The sequence below is a fragment of the Marmota monax genome, unplaced genomic scaffold (genome assembly GCF_021218885.2).
Source record: "Marmota monax isolate L192 unplaced genomic scaffold, Marmota_monax_Labrador192_F-V1.1 WCK01_AAM20220418_F8-fsc00119, whole genome shotgun sequence".
Lineage (NCBI taxonomy): Eukaryota > Metazoa > Chordata > Mammalia > Rodentia > Sciuridae > Marmota > Marmota monax.
This window is the reverse complement of record NW_026694771.1, coordinates 5,999,028-6,019,059: the sequence shown is the minus strand read 5'-3', so window position 1 is coordinate 6,019,059 and position 20,032 is coordinate 5,999,028. Positions and strand designations below refer to the sequence as shown.

Sequence of the window (20,032 nt, the reverse complement as noted above, 5' to 3'; positions counted from 1 at the left end):
GTAGACAACATGTAAACCAAAGGACACCACTGTGTTCCCATAAAACTTTGTTTACAAACAAAGTCAGTGGCGGAATTGACTGTGGGCATCGTTTACCAATCTCTGCTCCAACCAATCTACAGTGAAAATCATTGAGGTATTTATTTTCCAGACCCATGTTCCATCTTATTAAGATATTATTTTTGGAAGATGATGCTTACGGTCTATCAGCAGTCAGATACAACTTAAAACTGGTCTTTTGTCTTCCAGTGTTAAGAATGTATTCATATGTATTATCATTTGCATTTGCCAGGATCCATAAACACAGTGAGGAACAAAACAATTATTTCTCTTGAGGGGCATACCAATGAAACAGAGTGATGAGGGCTTCCCAGAATTTGAGGAGGTACATTCAGGGAAGTTTGGAAGTAAAAGAAAAATGTCAGGAAACAGCATGAACAAAGACCAGAAAGAGGGTCTTGTGTTGGAGAAACTAGGTTGAAATATTTGCCTGTTGGAAACCATGTGTGATTTAAGAGAGAATAGGTAAAAGCTGATGTCAGGAAATAATGTTGGTAGTGTAACGAGGGGCCAAATTATGATAAAAGTTTGAAACCAGCCTCAGCAATTTACCCAAGATGGCATGCTCAAAGTTCCAACTTATTTTGGATAGCATAGAGAAACAGTATGCTCATTTTGTTAACCTAATGCATTCTACATGTAACCCTGCCTCCTCAGATTAATAGCATAAACTTACTTATAACAGCCAGAGCCAACTGTGAACCTTGACCATAGCCTACAGTAATAAAAACACTAAGAATCATAAGAACAAAACACAGATACATGTAAATATATATATAAATAAATAAATAAACAAATACACACACACACACACACACACACACACACTGACCCTTAGAGCAAATTGCAGGATAGAACCAATTGTATAATATGTAACTAAATATCCAGAAAATTGGCATAACTCATCAGGTGTGACAGTATATCCAATGATATTGTTCCTAGAAAAATAACAAAAATACTCCAGCCTCAAAACTTATCTAGCTGCTTTTAAGCTATATGTTCCTGAAGTCAACAGATCCTCCCAGCATTTTCAAATTGTTTCATACCTCAAGTAGGATTATATTAAAGAACAATGGAAGGTGAAAGAATTTAAATGAAGGTAAAATATAAGTGAAACAACATATACTAGCCTGTATTTATACACACACACACACACACACACACATACACACACACACACACAGAGAAAAAAGAGTTCTAGCCAAAAATGTTATGACAAAAGCTATAATTTTAGAAAAATAATACCATACATCTTAAATTCACTGATGTTACATCCAATTAAGTATCATTATTTGTACTACTGGTTAAAAAAAAATGTGAGTCTATGGATTTTATAAACTCTGGGTTTACGAAATATTAAAATATTTCAAAATATTAATTGTTTTCTCATGTCTTGGTTGAACATCCCCTTTCTCTAGGAAGCTTTCCCAGACCTCTCTTTCTTGATCAGTGCCCCGAACTGCATTCCCATGGCACGTTGTCCCTGCACTGTCACCACTGTCACGGCATTCAACACAGAGTTGGCCACCTCTTCTCTAGGCTGTACTCTCTTTAAGGACAGTCCTGTGCCTTTCTTATTCCCTGTCACATCTCTCTGCCTTGCCCATAACCCGCTCTTCAGATTGACTTGTTAGGTAATTAACAAATAAAGGAAAATATTCTTAGCAATTGTTACAATATTTTGTTCATTTTGAATGTCTGATCCTTACAGGTTCTGTGAATGCCCCAACCACGGAGCCTCCACCCAGTGTCACAGACTCTCCCCTGAGCACCCCGCCATCTCCAGCCAACAGTGTATCTCCTACCAGTAAGAATGTGTTCATGCTGCTTTACTTTCCATGAGCTATTAAACAGCTAATCAAGAAGATGGTTAAAGAAAAAAGAATTCAGTAAAAATGCATGATTTATGCCCTTTTCTGCTATGACGTTTTAGAGAAACATGTTAAGTACTGTTCTCAAGGTTTTGAAGAGTTAACAGTTTGCAAAGTCCTTCACTTGGAGTCTTTGAAAAACCCGGACCAATAAATATTCAGTGAAGAATTTAAATTCAGTGTTTATTGCTAAACAGGTTAATAAATTGACAGTCCTTCTTCACAACTGTGTTCTCATTGGGGAGTTTAAAAAAATGGTCACAAATGGTGGCCCCATTTTAAATTTAAATTTGTTTGGGTTCAAATTGATTTCCCAAGCTGACTGGTGAAGACCATGGATTCAGCTGTCCCATCTGTGGTGTCATTAATGATATAGGCCACTGGGTCTGTGTTGCTATGGCAAAAGAATGACAGTGACTCCCAAAGGTTGGCATTGATGCAAACAAATCATAAATTCCCATGTCCAAGGCCCTTGTGCTTAACAAAGAACCATGGTGACTTTCTCCAACACAAAAAAAGAAGAAGTTGTATTCTATAGAGAGAGGATATATGGCTTTCATTTCTTATTTAATTAAAACTATCGATTTTAGCTGAAAATGAGAACTGAAAATGGACAAAATAAAAGCAGACTGTAGGAATGAACAATTCCTTTAGCCAGTAGCCTGTTGCATCTAGCCAGGGGTCACTGTGAGAGGAAGAAACCACTCAGAAAATGAAGTAGATAGCAGGCGAGGGATGCCTGCTTTAGGTCTAGAGGATTATTTCTTGTTCTTACTGTTTTATAATTTTAATTTTTTTCTTCCCCCTTCTCCTCCTTCCTTTTAATTTTTGAATCTTCTCTTTTCCAGCTCATCATTTAGTGATAAATTGTGATAGATTTTGGCATTCTTCATTCAGTACATATTAGCATATTTAATAATACCTTAAATCTCTACAGTATCCTGTATAACTATCCATTGCTTCATGAAAAATTGCCTGAACACTTACTAAATTATAAAACATGTCTCACATGGTTTCTGGAGTTCAAGAACCCAGAAGTAGCTGGGTGCTGTGGCACTCGCTGTAATCCCCACAGCTTGGGAGGCTGAGGCAGGAGGATTGTGTGTTTGAAGCCAGCCTCAGCAACTTACCCAAGCCCTAAGCAACTCAGAAAGTCCCTGTCTCTAAATAAAATATTAAAAAATGGGCTGAGGGTGTTGCTCAGTGGTTAAGTGCCTCTGCATTCAATCCCCAGTACCAAAAGAACCCAAGAGTAGTTTAGCTGGATAAAACTAAATTGGGATCCTTTCTGAGGTATCATCAAGCTGTTTGCTGGGGCATCCGTCATCTTAGGAAATTGATGGAGCTAAAGCTTTGCTTTAGCATGTTGTCTTCACCACAGGGGCCTCTCCCTAGGACTATATCCTGTAAGGCAGCTGACTTCCCCAAGATCAAGTAATTCAAGAAACCGAGTGACTAAGACAAAAGCTATGGTGCCTTTCTTTGACTTAGTCTCCCATCACTTTTGTCTTATTTTGTTCATTATAAGAAAGTCACCAAGTCCAGCCTCTAATCAGGAGAGGAGATTTGGGTTTCCTGTCTTGAAGGAGTATTAAAGGGTTTGAGGACAAATTAAATGGTGATTTGGTGTCATTTGAAATGTTTTCACATTAAATGCAGTGTTGTTTGATTTTTCACTCTTATGAACAATGGAAAGAGCAATCATTCTTTCCCAATTTTCAGATACGAACATTAAGACTTTGGGAACATATATGTTCAATACCTATTCAACAGAGTTAAGATTCACCAAAGTCTTCTGACTCAAGGTAGTCCTTATCACATTATATACCACTTTTTTTCCTCTGCCATCATAAAGACAGGGACTCTGTTTATTTTGCATATTTGTTTGTAGTACAGTGAAAGGTGGCATACCTTATAAAATTAAAACATGGAGAGGTGCAGATCAGAAAGTGTCAGATCTTACATTAGGAAAGATCCTTGTGGGTTTGTGACAGAAAATGTTCCCTAAAAGAAATGAAGTAAATTGACCTTTGCAGTGTGTATTATATTTACTTGACTTGATGAAGAGCTTGAAAGAACATTTAAACAGTGAAAATGAAGTTAGCTCTTGTGCATTGACAAAAACATTCATGGTCATTTGAGTAAATAGCAGTAGATAAGCTTGGGTCAAAGAAGTGGGACTGTGTATCAAGGAAGCAAGGATGAAGATTGGAAAATGCAGAATAAAGAGAACTTTGAACCCCAGCCAAGGATTCTAAATATTATCCTTTAGGAAATGGAATGGAAACTCATTAAACATTATTTTTAGAAAGCAATGTGTTTTTTCATTACTGTGACCAAAATACTTGCCATAAACAACTGAAAGAAGGAAAAGTTTATCTTGGCTCTAGTTTCAGAGGTTCCAGTCCATGATTATCTACCTTCATTGCTTTGGGTGTGAAGTGAAGCAAAGCATCATGGCTGAAGGGCATAGCAAAGGAAGCAGCTCAGATCATGATAGCCAGCCTGAGAAACACACTCACCTGCCCAAAGCCAAAGATAAGCTCAGAAACACAAGTTATAATAAAAAGACTTTTGAATGACAATCTTGCAAGATTGAGTGTCTGGGGGAGCAGGAGCAGGCACAATCCAGAGCAGTTATAATCAACATTTCATCCCCTAGAACACAAGGTCCTTTCACTGGTTCGTTGTTGGCTGAGTATGGGATGCACAATCTTCCCAAATATCATCTAGGTTTTGCTATCTCTTATTGGATTACTTAAAGAAATAGACCTTAGTTGTCCATGCCAAACCTTCAACACAAGAGCCTTTGTTGGACACTCCAGATTCATAACATGATCTAATTCATTTACCAAATACTCATTGAGCACCTCCTATATATCAGGTAGTTTTCTAGGTAGGTGCTGAGGATACAGCAGTGAATAAAATATGCAGGCACACAAAAATATCCCCTAATAGTATTTACATTCTGCTAGTTGAATGCAGGCATGAATTTCTTCCAGTTGAATTTTCTATGGGGTTGGTCAGCACATGTTAAGTACTTACAGCAGACAAAACACCATGCTTACTTCTGTGAAGACATTCAAAGCAAGGAAAAGCACAGTTGTGCTTAAGGAGCTCACAATTTAATACAGGTCCAGTATTAGATAGGGAATAAAGCACAAAATATAAATATAGTGGTTGAAAGAAAAAAAACAGGGGAAAATGCTACCCAATCTACTGTAACCCTAATATGATGCAACTGGAAAGTTTCTGAAGAGTTAAACCTTTGGAAAGTAAGGTACTACCCCCATGGACCTGATAATGTTTAGGATCAGGAGTTTTCAACCAGGGCAATTTTGCCCCTCCTCAGAAGAATTTTGGCAGTGTCAAGAGACATTTTTGGTTCCCACGATGAGCATGGAAGGTATTACTAGCATCCAGTGGGTAGAGGCCAAGGATTTGTTAAACATCATACAGGATAGGACAGCCCTCGTAACAAAGTTATCGGGGCCAAAATGTCAGTAATGCCAAGGTTGAGAAACCCTTACATCCAGGCTCAAGTGTAATTAGGTCAGCTATCTTTCACTTTACAAGATTAAATCTAAACCTCTGTCAAGGCGGTGGCAACAAATTATGTTTGGAATGATTCTGCCTGATTTTTATATGTCAAAGAAAAAAAAAACAAGTTACATTAGTAGCTGATTATATCTAGATAAAACTTATCTTCTTGGAATAATCACTGAATTACTTTTGAAAAAATCTGTATTTAATCTTGGCAACCTGGAGGGTAACGTGAAATCACACGACAGCTTGATGACTCGCTGCCTGCGAAGCTGTTAGGAGTCATCTTTGCATGTTCTTTTAGGAAAGGAAGCAAGATGGAGCATGTCGTGGAAAATCAACTTCAAGAGGCGACAGATTCACTCCAAATTCTAAGATGCGATGAACTATAATATAATTCAGTCATAATTACCAAGCTTATGAATCTGGCTGCAAGCATAGAATTCTTATTCTTTTTTACTCAGTGAATGGATTTTTTTTTTTTTTGAACAAATATAGAAGGTCATGGAAGCAATATTTTTTAACTACAGGAGGAGAACTTTATAACTCATTACAAACTATAAGAATCACCCAGGGAAACTTAGCTCAATTCAACCAGAGCTAATTAGTGTTTGTTGAGTCCCAGACGCATTCTCAGTTCTGTTCTAGGAAAAGATGAGAGGCTGACAAGCTCAGTGGTGAGTGAGACAAGCCCACATGGAGCAATCTGAGATACCAGGTAAATTCAGAGTGGGACAAAATCACTTTCCTTGGCCTGAGGAGATACCCTTGTCCCTTTCAATATACGGCTATTAATTGTCTACTAGTCATCTTACCTAAGACCATAGGACACACGAATGCCAACCCTGATGTGGTAATCATTCAAGACCTTTATTCATCCAATAAATAAATATGGAATGCCTACAACCAGGGATTTTTAAGGTGCTGGGTTACAGCGGTAAACAAGACAGGCAGGGGCTGGGGATGTGGCTCAAGCGGAAGCACGCTCGCCTGGCATGCGTGCGGCCCAGGTTCGATCCTCAGCGCCACATACAAACAAAGATACTGTGTCCGCTGATAACTAAAAAATATATATTAAAATTCTCTCTCTCTCTCTCTCTCTCTCTCTCTCTCTCTCTCTCTCTCTCTTTAAAAAAAAATTTTAAAAATAATTAAAAAAAAAAAAAAAAAAACAACAGGCAGGTCCCTTACTGCACAGAGCTTACAGTCCCAGAGGACTCTCACCTTGCTTTCCATTTCTCTGCCCATCAAGTCACAGATCCTTTCGCTCTGTATTCTATTTTTATGTCTTTACATGACCCTCAGACCTGATGAGACAGATTGGGACACTAAAGCTTTTATTCAATAACTTATCTGGTCCTCACAGTCCCCTCTATCCCCAGCATCAGTGTTGGGGTTGTAGGGGTAGCAGCGTGCTGGGCAGGGAAGTGCAATCAGGGAAGTCTGCATTGGGGGGTCTGGAAGGCGATATGGACTCCGATGGAATACAGATAACAAGCATCTCTTCAAATTATCATTTTAAGCAAAGACATAAAATTAAATGAATGTAGGACATGAGAAGACAAGCAGCAGTAGTGCTGATGGTGCTTGGGGAGATGGCTGTAAGGTGGACTAGGTGAGGTGGAGCCAGGTGAAGGTGAGCTTAATGGACTGTGGATTTGAGCTGTGATCAGAACATCACATGATGTTTTTTCAGTATGAGGGGAAAAAGGAAAACAGAAGGTGTGTATATGAGAAGTAAGAGTGTAAGAGCAGGGAGCAAGAAGGCCGAATGATCTTGATCAAAATCAACTTAAATTAATGATAGTTTCAGCTAGAACAGGCATGTATAGAAACAGAGAATACTTCCACAGAAGACTCACCAGGATTGTCTGCCTAAATATGGCAACAAATAAAAAGGGTTTTAGAATACTATCAGAAAAGTGCCTTCCATTTATTTCTTAGAAATTATCTTAAAAATCTTACCCACGGCCATGACTATGTTAAAGTGTTAAGCAATAATATGAATATTTGCTGAAGTCCTCCAATGTGCCTGGAATTGTTCTAAACTAATAAATATATTGTCTCTTTTAACCCTCTCAATAACATAACTATTATCCCTACCTTACAAATGAGGTCAAATAAATTACCCAAAGTCATATAAATAGTGGGCGAGTTCAGCATGGAACCTAGACACTCAGCTTCAGGTCTCTGCCTCTGGGAGTACACAGAGGGCACTCAATAAATGTCTTTAGACAGTGAGTGTAGCCCCTCTTGTTTGAAGCTGTCCTAGCTCCTCTAAATTGGTCAAACTTGACAGCTATGCCTATATTGATCTTTTTTTTTAAATTTTTTATTGTGGGTTGTTCAAAACATTACAAATTTCTTGACATATCATATTCCACACTTTGATTCAAGTGGGTTATGATCTTGGCCTTCTCTAGGACAATGTTTCCCAAGAAATGCAGCCTCTGAGGGTGGAGCTAACATTTCTTCAGCTGGAAATAAATCAGAGGAAAGAAACCCTCCTCCCCTCACTCACCATTCCCCTATTAATGCTTGTGTGATTTTTAATGTAGATGCAGAACTACAGAATTTGTACACAACCAGGGCAATTTTGTGTACAAAAAATTTCCAGCTCTCTATTCAATCCTAGGAGATTTTGCTCTTTATGTCTCTCACCACGCTTCACCTGAGTGCACATCACTGTTTGTTACAAAGCTTCTCATTTTTTTTTATACCAGTCACTCTTAAATCAAGGGGAAACTTCTTAATGACTGGTTTACTTAGACTGTTTTCCCCATTGGGAGTGAGGTACCTCTGGGAGAAGCTATCGGGTGATCACTTTTTCAGTTTATTCAATAATTACTGAGTATCTGCAAATGCACCACTTCCTGCTTACTGTCATCTCCATGAGGGGAGTCTTGAAACCCCTCATAGACCAATAATCCGCCAATATGTGTTCCTCTTACCTATTTGGTCAGTATGTGTCCCACCTAATCAGCTTCCCACATATAAACGGTCTTGTGCTGAGATTAGAACTTCATATCACGGGTCTCCTTCACCCTGGGCTGTGGTCAGCACCCACCTTATCCTGACCACCACAATTGATGAGGCTGATATGCATTTGCTTCAGTGTAGTTACTGGCCTGCATCTCTAAGTGCAATTCCTTAGTTAATGCCACCACCGCATGTAAAGGCCCTTTGTGCAACAGGGGAACCACTGGATTGTAATTCATGTGTATCATGGAGACTAGGTAGGAGGTCTCAGGCTATGTGATGCTGATCAGTGCTGCAGTGATAAAGTAGAAGGCCAAGCAAAGAAGCTATTTGAAAATAATTAGATTTCGAGTTTCAGTTTTACATAGGAATCTGACAGAGCCATAGATAATTGAGACTAATTCATCAGGTCACTCAAACTGAACTTATAAATCACTTTTATCTTTGTACTTGGTTGATTACATAAGCTGGACTAGAGAGCAAAACTAATTTTATTTTTCTCCATCACTCCCTGTCCAAATGAGCTCTCTTGAATAATTTCTTTTTGGCCTCTGAAGGAAATTTCAGACAGATTACTTGGCTTTTTGGGTGATTTTTATATAATAAATGTCGTCTGGCCCATTTCAGCTACAAGAACAGACTTATGTCAATAATTAAAAAGTCTCGTCAAATGCAGTGTCAAAACTTGCAAAAGTTAATTCAGACCAGAACTTCCCTCCTCTCCCCACTCCCAAGTGTGGGTGTGCCTCAGCTTTAGAAGGCTGGCATGTGCCAGGTTGTGTGTTTTCTGTCTAGGCAAGGTGGGGACATCTTAATGATGCCCTGGCCTGCCTCCAATCTCCTCTCCACTCTTGGTTATTGGCTTGGGCCACTTTGGGGGGTGAGGACCAGATGGGACAGGGAGAAGAGCAGTGAGGTAAGTGAGAAAAGACCTCCCTTGACAGGCTGGCTATAATCAGATGTAGGTGACTCTGAAGGAAAGCGATCATCTTCACAGTAACAAACACTTTGGCAGATTTCTCAGAAATTCTTGACTGTCACTGTGGTAATGGCTGTTGTGTTTTTGGTACAGGCCACACATCTCTTCTAGTCTTCTGCTTCTTTCCTGCAGCCTTGGAACTCTCTACTGCCCCCTGCGGTTCCTCTTGGGAACTTCTTTGTTCCTATAGATGTTCTTCCTGCAGGAGAATCTTTTCGTGGCCTTCTATATTGTCTGCAAAAATATGTGTCTTTTCCTCATGTTTGGGAGAAGTGCTCTTCCCTAGGGTGGCCCTGTCTCTTCTCTTTGTCCATCAGAGCTGCTAGCCATGTACTCCTAACATAACCTCTGCTATCTGAGTCAGAGACCAATGCCCTCTGTCCAAAAAAAAAAAACCCAGGACACACAGGCCAAGAGCTCTGAGTGTTTCTTTTGAAATTGCATTCTACATGGTCTTGAGTAAGGGAGCAGATTCCTCTTCCCTCTCTGATGGTGGAAGCCAGATGCACAGGACTCTGATAACATCCTCACCCAACCTGCTTCCACCCCTTATACAGCTTTGAAGTTGATGGTGGACCAGAGAGAATACACTGCAACCTGTCTCACCATGGCCTTGGTGGTGGCTAGAGCTCTGCTTTCAACGTGGAGCTGAACTTGCCCTGTTCTGTGGTTTTTAACCTTTGAGACCACATCTGAAATGAAGATGCAGGGAATTCCATTTGAAAATTCTGTTCAGTGTTATCCATTAAAATGCAGAATGAAAAGAAATTTAAGTGAAAATGAAGCAAACATGATATAGTGGAAGTTTCCCATAGACTCACTTTGCTGCAGCCAAATCAGTCTCCTTGCTACTATTCTTCCAACATGCCAAGTTGCTCCCACCTTAGGGTATTTTCATTTGCTCCCTAAACCTAGAAAATTCTTCCCCCAAAGTTTTGTTCAAATGTCACCTTCCGAATGAGGCCTTCCATGGCCACTCTATTTAAAATTGCATCCATTCCCTATTCTCACTTTCCCTATCCCTGTTTGTATTTTTCTTCAAAGCACCTTTTAACATTCTTTATAATTTACTTGCTGAATAACTTCCTAATTACTTGTTTTGTCCTTCCCATGAGAAGGTAAATCCAATGAGAGCAAGATTTTTTTTTTTCTGATTTGTCTATGAATGAACCTCAATGACCTGGAACAGTACTGTCTGGGACCTGCCCCTTCTAGGACTGGACCTCTACAAGCTCCTAGGAGTGGTGTTTTCGTTGTATTGAGCTGAACTGGGTGTGACTATAGGGTGATACCTGTCATTCTGAAACATCTGCAGCAACAGGAGAGCAGGAGTCACTCTCTACTGATAACACTTGGTTATCCATAAGTATTGATAACTCAATAAATGTGTTTTGAATGAAGGATCTCATTAAGTAAGAAAGAGGAAAATATTCACAAAGAAAGGATATGGCAAGAGTGGAGGAAGGCCCCCTAAGAAAACTGCATGTGGTCCAGGCTTGAAGGCTGGTGGTCTTATGACAAAAAGCCAGTGATGATGAGGAGGAAAAGGCAGGAACCGAGGCATCAGAAACCCTCTGTTCTGGGTGTCGTACCCAGGAACCATGAGTGAGCCTTCTCTGGCTAAGCTGGGGTTCTGATGATGCCTGCTGAGGCGAGGCCGACTCTGCTTTCCAAGACTACCACAGTGGAATGAATGTAATATTTAGCATCAGTATTGTCTCTGCCTCCTACAACCTCTGTTACCTGGGGCCATTACCCCCTCTAATGTGGCTTCTTAATTTTAGAGAATGGAAGCAATATTATCTAGTCCACATAATTGTTGTGTTAAATGTGAAAATGCAGAGTGAGCAACCAGGAAGCTCAGACCCACTGGGTCTAGTCTGAGAAGGAATGTCACGATCTAAAGAAGAGTCTGGCAAATACAACTAATCTCAAAGTAAATGGAGATCTTTGTTTGTATGTCTTAATAACTTGGAGGGGACAATAACCAAAGAAAATGTTTTTTTTTCAAAAATTTATCCCTATCCTCCACTTATCCCTTATAATAACTGCTCACCTATCACTTATTTGGCACAAAATAGTTTCATAAAAAATTATTCTTAAAATCCAAGTTGCTTAGAGAACACTTCAGAATTTCTAAAGAGTTAGTCAACCATGAGATTTTTCAGCATTTCCTTACTTCTACTTAGTCCAGTATTAGGTGGCTGGTTACTGGGAAGATGTGCATGTGGGGAGGATATGGATCAGGAAGCTTGACTCTGCTTGAGATATAGCAGGGAACAACCCAGAATTAGCTCTTGGAGAACATGCTCCTGTCTTCTCTATTTAACTCAGAATGAGTGGAGCTGTCTTCTGACTTAATTGAATTTCTGGTGACATATGGAGAAATGGTTGTTAATTTTAGTGAGAAATGTTTTAAAGGGTTAAAATAGAGACAGACTAGAAAGGTCTCAAACCTCACATAACCTCATGGAAGTTTCTGAACTCATATAAACAAGACATTTTATGTGAAGTAGTGTTTATTTCTAAACCCCTTCTTTCTTGGAAACAAGGGTCATTATGGTATATGCCTTGTTACTTACAAGATTTAATGGCAATAAACATTCACATTGAAGAAGACATAAACAACCAGAAAACAAAGCAAGCAACTTTTGATCACTGGGTTTGGTGTATTTTTTGCCCACATAGTACATCATAATGTAGAATCTACTGAATATTGAAGAGGCTTCCCTTTATTGTGAAGTATAAACTTAGCCTTGAATTGAACAGACACAAAGCAAGCTGTCTCATTTGCATGCTGAGAAATAGGACCAATATGAAACTTGCAAAAATTTAGCTCAGAGGAATACAAATAAAATTCTTTTAAAATGTTCCACTTAATAGCAAGACATGGTTAGATAATCTCTTAGAGGTTCAGTTTTATGATGTGTTTTTTTTTCCTTTTTTTACAAAATAAACCAAACAGAAAACCCTAAGAAATAAGTAGTGTTGTTGTCACCAGTGTGCCAGAGTGACCCCTGCTCTCCTGTTTCTGCAGATGTTGTAGATGGGCAGAATGACAGGTATCACCCTATAGTCACACCCAGTTCAGCTCAATACACAGAAAAACCCACTCCTGGGAGCTTGCAGATGTCCAGTCCTAGAAGGGGCATGTGCCAGACGGTACTGATAGTAACCCACAGTGTGTGAGAATTGCAGGGCCTCACACTTGCTGTACCCTCTGCCCAGGTGCTTCCACTGCCCCTCCCTGGCCCCATTCTGCCACCACATTCCTTAGGGATTCCCATGTTCTCATATTCGAATGTGTTTATTTGCTTCTCTAATTGATGTCTATCTCCTCCATGAACTTAAAGTGCAGGGGACCATTATTCACAGTGCCAAGCCCAATGCCTGGAAAATACTGGCTCCAAGTGTTGGTTGAACAAATGGATGAATGACCATGTGTGGATTGATAGAGGTCTGGTCACAGATTGTGCAGGGACCTTAACCTTGAACCATGGTAGGAAAAATGGCAGGAAGGGGAATGGACTTAATCTATCTGGAAACCAGATAGTTTTTCCTAAATGGTTTCAGCTCTGATTTCTACATGATGAATGGGGACTAGTAGGGAAAAGATCATTCTTCCAATAACCTATGCAAATTAATACAGATCCTCAGGCCAAGGCTAGAAAACATTCACCAGAAGACCAATAAGACTGAAATAACCATGTGCTCCCTGGGAATAGAGATTAGGTATTATTGATTCTTTTCTTCTCAGCAGCTGACATGTTCTCAGCCCTCAACCAACTCCATAGCCTTACCTGCTAGAGGAAAGGTCAGGGCACAGATATCAGAGTCTGTTCAGACACAGGAAACAGACACAGGTAGTGTACATGCCTGAGCTGTGGTGGTCCCCATGCTCCTTCCCAGTGTGGTGCCTAAATAACCCATTATATGAAATAATCAATGAGCCCACCCCACGCTGCACTATAAACCTCTCAGAGGATTTAGGTCACATTGTTTTCTGACCTCCAGAAGAGAACATTGAATCATTTTAACACAAATGAAATTCCCAGTTGAAATTCCTCAGGATTCCAGTGATTCTTGCCAGAGGCAAATCACATGGCACTAGTCTATTCCAGCACTCAGTGTGGCCAATGAGACTGGTGCTGGAAACTGTCACTGCTGGCAGGTAAGAGATATAGTTTCATATTTTAGTTACATATTAGACTGCGATTTCTAGGAATGGAAGTGTAGTTCACAAATAAATGCAAAGCTCTCTAATGTTTGTTTCCTCATTCTTTTTCTTCATCCTCCTATGACCATTGTGATCACATCACCACTGATAAAAATATTCCTTTTTCATTCACTAAGTCTCTCAATAAATACTTTTGGAGATCCGTGCTGGATGGGGCACAGGAGGGAGAGAGAAAAAGAGGGAGGAAGAAAGAATTATATTTGTCCACTAGTTAGAAAGAGCACATCATGGGCCGGGCGTGGTGGTGCATTCCCATAATCCCAGCGGCTTGGGAGGCTGAGATAGAAGGATTGCAAGTTCAAAGCCAGTCTCAGCAATGGCAAGGTGCTTAGCAACTCAGGAAGACTCTGTCTCTAAATAAAATATAAAATAGGGCTGGGAATGTGGCTCAGTGGTTAAATGCCTCTGAGTTCAATCCCCAGTACCAAAAGAAAAAGAAAAAAGAAAGCACACATCACAGTATCCAAAGATTACTTATGGCTAGTCCTTCTTTGTCTTCCATGTATTTTTAAACCTTGTCTTATCCTAAAAGGGATAGGGGGTGTCTTTAAAAATACAATATCAATACAAAATTTTAAAAAGAGGTAACTAAAGAAATTGCTGCAGAGAGGAACAAAACTGAAACCATCTCGATGAGAGAAATGAAATTCAAAATCACTCCATATTTCTTAAATTTATAGCAAATCAGCCTTCTTCCATAAGCATAGCTGCTTTTAAGTCTGAGACTACCTAGATCTTCCTCTAGAGGGCGAGGCTGAGCACAGCCCCAGCAACATTCTCACAGCAGGTGAGCAATGCCCACCCCTTGCAGCATCTGGCCCATTGACTGTTATTCTGTGTGGGCGATGAAAAAAATACCATTGCCTATGCTGTAAAAGCAATTCTGTAGTGAACAGGAAGGTGTTTCCAGTGCTCAGTTTAAGGCAGAGTGGGTTTAATCTGCAAATACATCACATAGCTTTTCGGCAGGTAGTCTTGTTCACATATTCTATCAATCAAGCCTTTGGTGAGTGGTGGGAGGATGTGACCTAAAGTTGCAATTACTGAACAAGAATCTGGTACTGGTGGCTCAGTGAGGTGAAAGAGAAGAACTGTAAGTGACTCTGTCAGTGAGAGGCTACTACCCCATCATAAAGCTAATGCCTCAGCAAAGTGTCACTCTTTTCACTCCTGTCTATTAGCCCTTTTCTGGCACAGACTTTTGAAATGAGGCTGTTGACTTGGCACAGCCTAAGCAAGGAGGCATTCAGTACCTTAAACCAACCTCCTTGCAGAAACACCGGGGAAATGGAACAATTGAGGGACAGGCTCAAGAGATTTCAACTGTTAAGATACACTGCTATCCTAATGCTGGTTTCACATCTGAACTAAACTGAAGATGATCTGCTTCCAAGATGCACCTTTTCTCATTTGTCTCATTCCAGGTGCTCTTCTAAATACTTTTAAAGCATGACTCTTTAAATCATCACCATCACCCTACTAGAAAAGTGCTACTATTTCACAAGGGAGGATCTTGAGAAAGAGAAAAAGGTTAATAACTTTACCAGAATCATATTTCTAACTAAAATTCAACCCACCAGGCCAGGATTCAAACCAGGGAGCCTGGTTAGAATCCACGCTTTGAATAGCAAAGCTACATTGCTTATGTAAACCTTCAAGTGGTTTGCATATCTGTCTCTTAGGCTCTGTGCAGATTGATGGGTCTAATGCAATGATTCCTAGCAGCCAAGAACTGTCTGAAAAATCTCTTCGTGGCAGGAGAAAATCTCTCTTTGACTCCACAGACCCAATTTCAAGCATCAGAGTTCACTGACAAATATTTGTTAAATTAGACTGGCTTATCCTGCATCTGGAAACCCCCAGTCACTTTGGCTTCTATAACATTATGTATTTTTAGCTTTCTTCCTGCATCTCTGGCTTCTCTTGAACATCCTTTCCTCTGCCAGTCACTTATATGGAATGTCTTTATAGAACCCCCTCCATAGTGTTCAGCTACGTCAGTGATCACCTACATGCTGATGTTTCACAAATGTGGATTTGCATATTTCACTCCTGAGATTCCAATTCACGAGGTCAAACTTCTGCTAGAATCGAATGTTTCATATGCACTCAAAATCAACCAATCCAAAATTGAATTCATCTTTGTGCCCTCTGGCCACTTCCAAAACTGTCTCTCTGTTGCAGGGGACAGATGAGGCAAGATACCAAGTAGGAACAGGAAGCAGATTTTTATTTGGCTTTTGCCAGGCTCAGAGGACAAAGCTTTCGCTGTAATCCATCAATTCCCCTGAACCCCGAGTTCAGGTAGTTTCAGAACTTTATACTCAGCATGTAATTGGAGGTGCTGAGAAGTACACAGTGTGCAGAAGTTCACCCAAAAGCAGCTTTTTCTTTCACTGTTCTGGGTAAGTTAACCCTTCAAGGACAGCGCCTGAGAAGGGGAAAGCTTCTTCTTCCCTTTCTTTCCTCCCCTTGCCAGATGTTAGCATGGAGCCCAGTTGGTAACTTTTCTTATCTTACACTTATGTAGACATCTTTGTGAAGCCCCAGCTCAAGGCCAGATGCCTGGTTAAAGGATTTGTCTTTTTTTTTTTAATCACATTTTGCGATTGCAAACACACTTCTACAAGCTACTGTACTGGATAAATGTTTGTGAAAAACTAGTAAAGGGGCATTTAGCATCTAGAGTGCTGATTTCTTCTAGGCTAGTGTCCAAGTAAAATAAAGCAACAGGAAAATAGGGAGCTTACCCACATTGAACTCTTTTGTAGAGGCTGTTTTGCTGATAGTCTTAAAATCAATTATGGTGAAGATTTCTGGAGAAGCTTAGTGAAGATTCTCTGTGGAGGAAGGGGTACTACTTCATCACCTCTGCTTATTTTCCCAGCTAGTGATACCATGATCTGAAGTGCTATCCAAGCTAGGGAACTGAGATTCATTTTGACGTATCTCACCCTTATTTCCTTTACCCAATCATTCACAAAGTCCCATTGAGTCTACATTTTTATTTATTTATTTATATTTTTGGTATCAGGGATTGAACTCAGGGGTGCTTAACCACTGAACCACATCTGAGACTTTTTTTTTATCTTGCTAGGTTGTTTAGGCCTCGCTAAGTTGCTGACAATAACTTTGAACTTGTGATCTTCCTGCCTCAGTCTCCAGAGCCACTGGGATTACAGGCATGTGCCACCACACTAGAGAGTCTACATTTTAAATGCCCCTTAAACCTACCCACTTTCTTCATCCCTCTGGCCTTCAATGAGGCCACCTTTGACTTACCCTCTGGTTAGAGCATCTGGTGAGGACCAGCTGAATATAATTTCTTCTATCGGAGTGAGGAATAGAGCTGCTTCTTCCCTCTCATCCTCACTTATCCTTTTACTTCATACAGAGTACCTCCAACATTTTTTACAACCTCAGTGTTCTGTTACCTCTCTTGTTCCCACTGTTTCTTGCTTCTTGCATTCTGTCCTTCTCCCTTCCCCATCCCAGCTTAACTAATTCCTGTCATCCATCATACCTGGGTGTTACATCACCAGAAAGCTCCACATTATGGTTGTTCCGCTTCTCTGTATTCCCACAATGCACTGAATTTCTCTATCATAGTACTTATCACCTTGTACTGCAATTGTTTTTTACTATTAGTACGAAAAGGGAAACAGACTGCAGTGCCATTTCACTTTGTTCATTTATTCTTAATATGAGTTCATTTATCCTTGAGGCAATAGCCAATGAGGGGTCAAGCCAGCAGCTTGGTCATGCTCAGTTCCACAGTCATTCAGAAACCCAGGCTGCTGATGGCTCTGTCACCCTTAACTTGTAACTTCTCAGTCACCTTTATAATATCTGCATAATACACAAGGAAAGATCAAGAAGGATCGTTTGCAGATTTCATAGGCCAGGTCTTGAAATGACAGCCATCACTCCATCCCATTCCATTGATTAGGACTTGGCGCATGGCAACCTGTAACTGCATGGTAGGGTAGGAAATAGTTTGTGTCAACAGGAGGAGGAATAGTCTTGATGTTCAGACAGTGGTCTACTGCATTCACCTTTATTCTCACTAAAATATAAACTCCATGAAGTCAGGTAAAGTTTCTCTTGCTCTTCACTTTTTCCCCAGTGCTGCTGGTACAAAATTGTCATTCAGTAAGTATTTGATGGATAAATGAAGTTATGCAAATCACTATGCATATCTTGCCTAAATTTTTTTGTCCCATCCTTATGTTGACTGGCCCATTTCAATTGCCCATGTGGCATCTTCTGAGGCAATCCCTAACACATCTCCCCATGTTTGACTGTCTTCCTGAAGCCATGGTGCAGGACATCTCTCTTTGAAGTCCACTGGCAGGCTGCATTGCAGAAGTGATTATTGTGATCATGTCTGGCTATGAATTACTTTTAGATGCAAAGACTGCAATGTAAGTTTATTTATCACATATTGTTTCCAGAGGTTTCATTGCCTATATTCTTATAAAACATATGCTTACCCAAAATTGAGGAACTTGAGAAGCTAGAATGCTCATGGCACTGTAAAGGTATTATTACAGATATTATACATGTTATGCAGCGTTTTTATAAGTACACAGGGGAAATTATTAATTACAATAGAAAGAATAATTATTTTCCTGAACAATTTACTTACTCTATGATGTCCATCAATTATATAACATACACTTTTATTTCTTAGCATTTTCTACTAGAAAATTCAGACCAAATATGAGAGTACATCAACCAAAAGTAAAGACATCAAGAATTGCAATGTGGACATTATTACCCTAGGTACATGTATGACTGCATATATGGTATGATGCTACATTGTGTACAATCAGAGAAACGAAAAGTTGTGCTGAAATTGTATGAATCAACATTCTGCTGTCATATATACCTAATTAAAATAAATAAATGTATTTTTTAAAAAAAGAATTGCTAAAGGAAGTTAGCCAATCCCCCAAAAAAACAAATCCCGAATGTTTTCTCTGATATAAGGTGACTGACCAATAATGGGGTAGGGAAGGGGAGCATGGGAGGAATAGATGAACTCTAGATAGGGCAGAGAGGTATGAGGGGAAGGGAGGGGACAGGGGATTAGCAATGATGGTGGAATGTGATAGACATCATTATCCAAAGTACATGTATGAAGACATGAATTGGTGTGAACATACTTTATATACAAACAGAGATATGAAAAATTGTTCTATATATTTAATAAGAATTGTAATGCATTTTGCTGTCATGTATTTAAAAAATAAAATCAATTAAATATTTTTAAAAAAGAATTGCAATTTGGCTGGGTGTGGTGGTGCACACCTTTATACCCAGCAACTTGGGAGGCTGAAGTGAGAGGATTGAAAGTTTGAGGCCCATCTCTGAAACTTAGACCCTCAGCAAATTAGCAAGATCCTGTCTCAAATGTTTTTTAAAAAATGAACAAGGCTGGAATGTAGCTCAGTGGTAGAGTGCCCTTGGAATCAATCCCCAGTAATCCCCCCCTGCTCGCTCCAAAGAAAGGAATCACATTTTATGTACTTTCCACAGTCAGATTTCAACAGGGATCAACATATTTTTCTAGCGATATTTCTGTTGTCTTTCCTTTTTATTTACTGTTATATCTATTTATAATGCATATTTATGTAAACCACCTTAATGTTTTGGAACAAAAGAGAAATACATATAAAACATATTTAAAAACTTGTCTTCTAAGCAGACATAAACATGAGTTCAACAGCATGTGGTATGGTGGGGTACTTTTCTTTCTCTTTAATCTACCTTGCTTCTTCATTTCCAGAGATATTTTAAAGTAAATATGAACCATTCTCATTTCTCAGGGGAAATAAGAAGGAATAGAATTAAAATGATAGATTTTAAAGATGGAGGTGAATTTTCAAATCAAAAATTGAAATAAATATGAAACCATATTTAGTATGGGTTCCCATACTAAATATGGTTTCATATTTATTATGAAAGTTCACCATACAGGAAGTTTCATGAGGACAGGAACCTTAGCTTCATTTTTTTGATATTTATTTTTTAGTTATAGGTGGACACAATGTCTTTATTTTACTTTATGTGGTGCTGAGGATTGAACCTAGTGCCTCATGCAGGCTAGGCAAGCACTCTCCTCTGATCCACACCCCCAGCCCCTTAGCTTCATTTTTATTGCCAGATCCCCAGGCTGAAGCAATATATTTTTGAAGTCTGAACATAATACATTTGTGCTTAGGATAACTGGGTCAATAGCAAAGAAATGATGTTAAATATTGTATATATAACCACAAGCACCCACTCTTTTGGATTCTGTTTCATCATTTATAAAATGAGGCAATTAGACTATGTATCTAATAAGATTCTTTCCCATTT

The 20,032-nt window shown here is 39.5% G+C and overlaps 1 protein-coding gene across 1 annotated transcript in view; it reads left to right on the top strand.

Annotated features, from left to right (window-relative positions):
* Cd96 (CD96 molecule) overlaps positions 1–20,032 on the top strand; it is a 44,732-nt gene that overhangs the window by 7,879 nt on the left and 16,821 nt on the right. Inside the window, exon 3 of the mRNA XM_046425257.2 lies at positions 1,772–1,867. Within this exon, the coding sequence (XP_046281213.1) occupies positions 1,772–1,867 (96 nt within the window). The remainder of the gene's footprint in view (positions 1–1,771; positions 1,868–20,032) is intronic.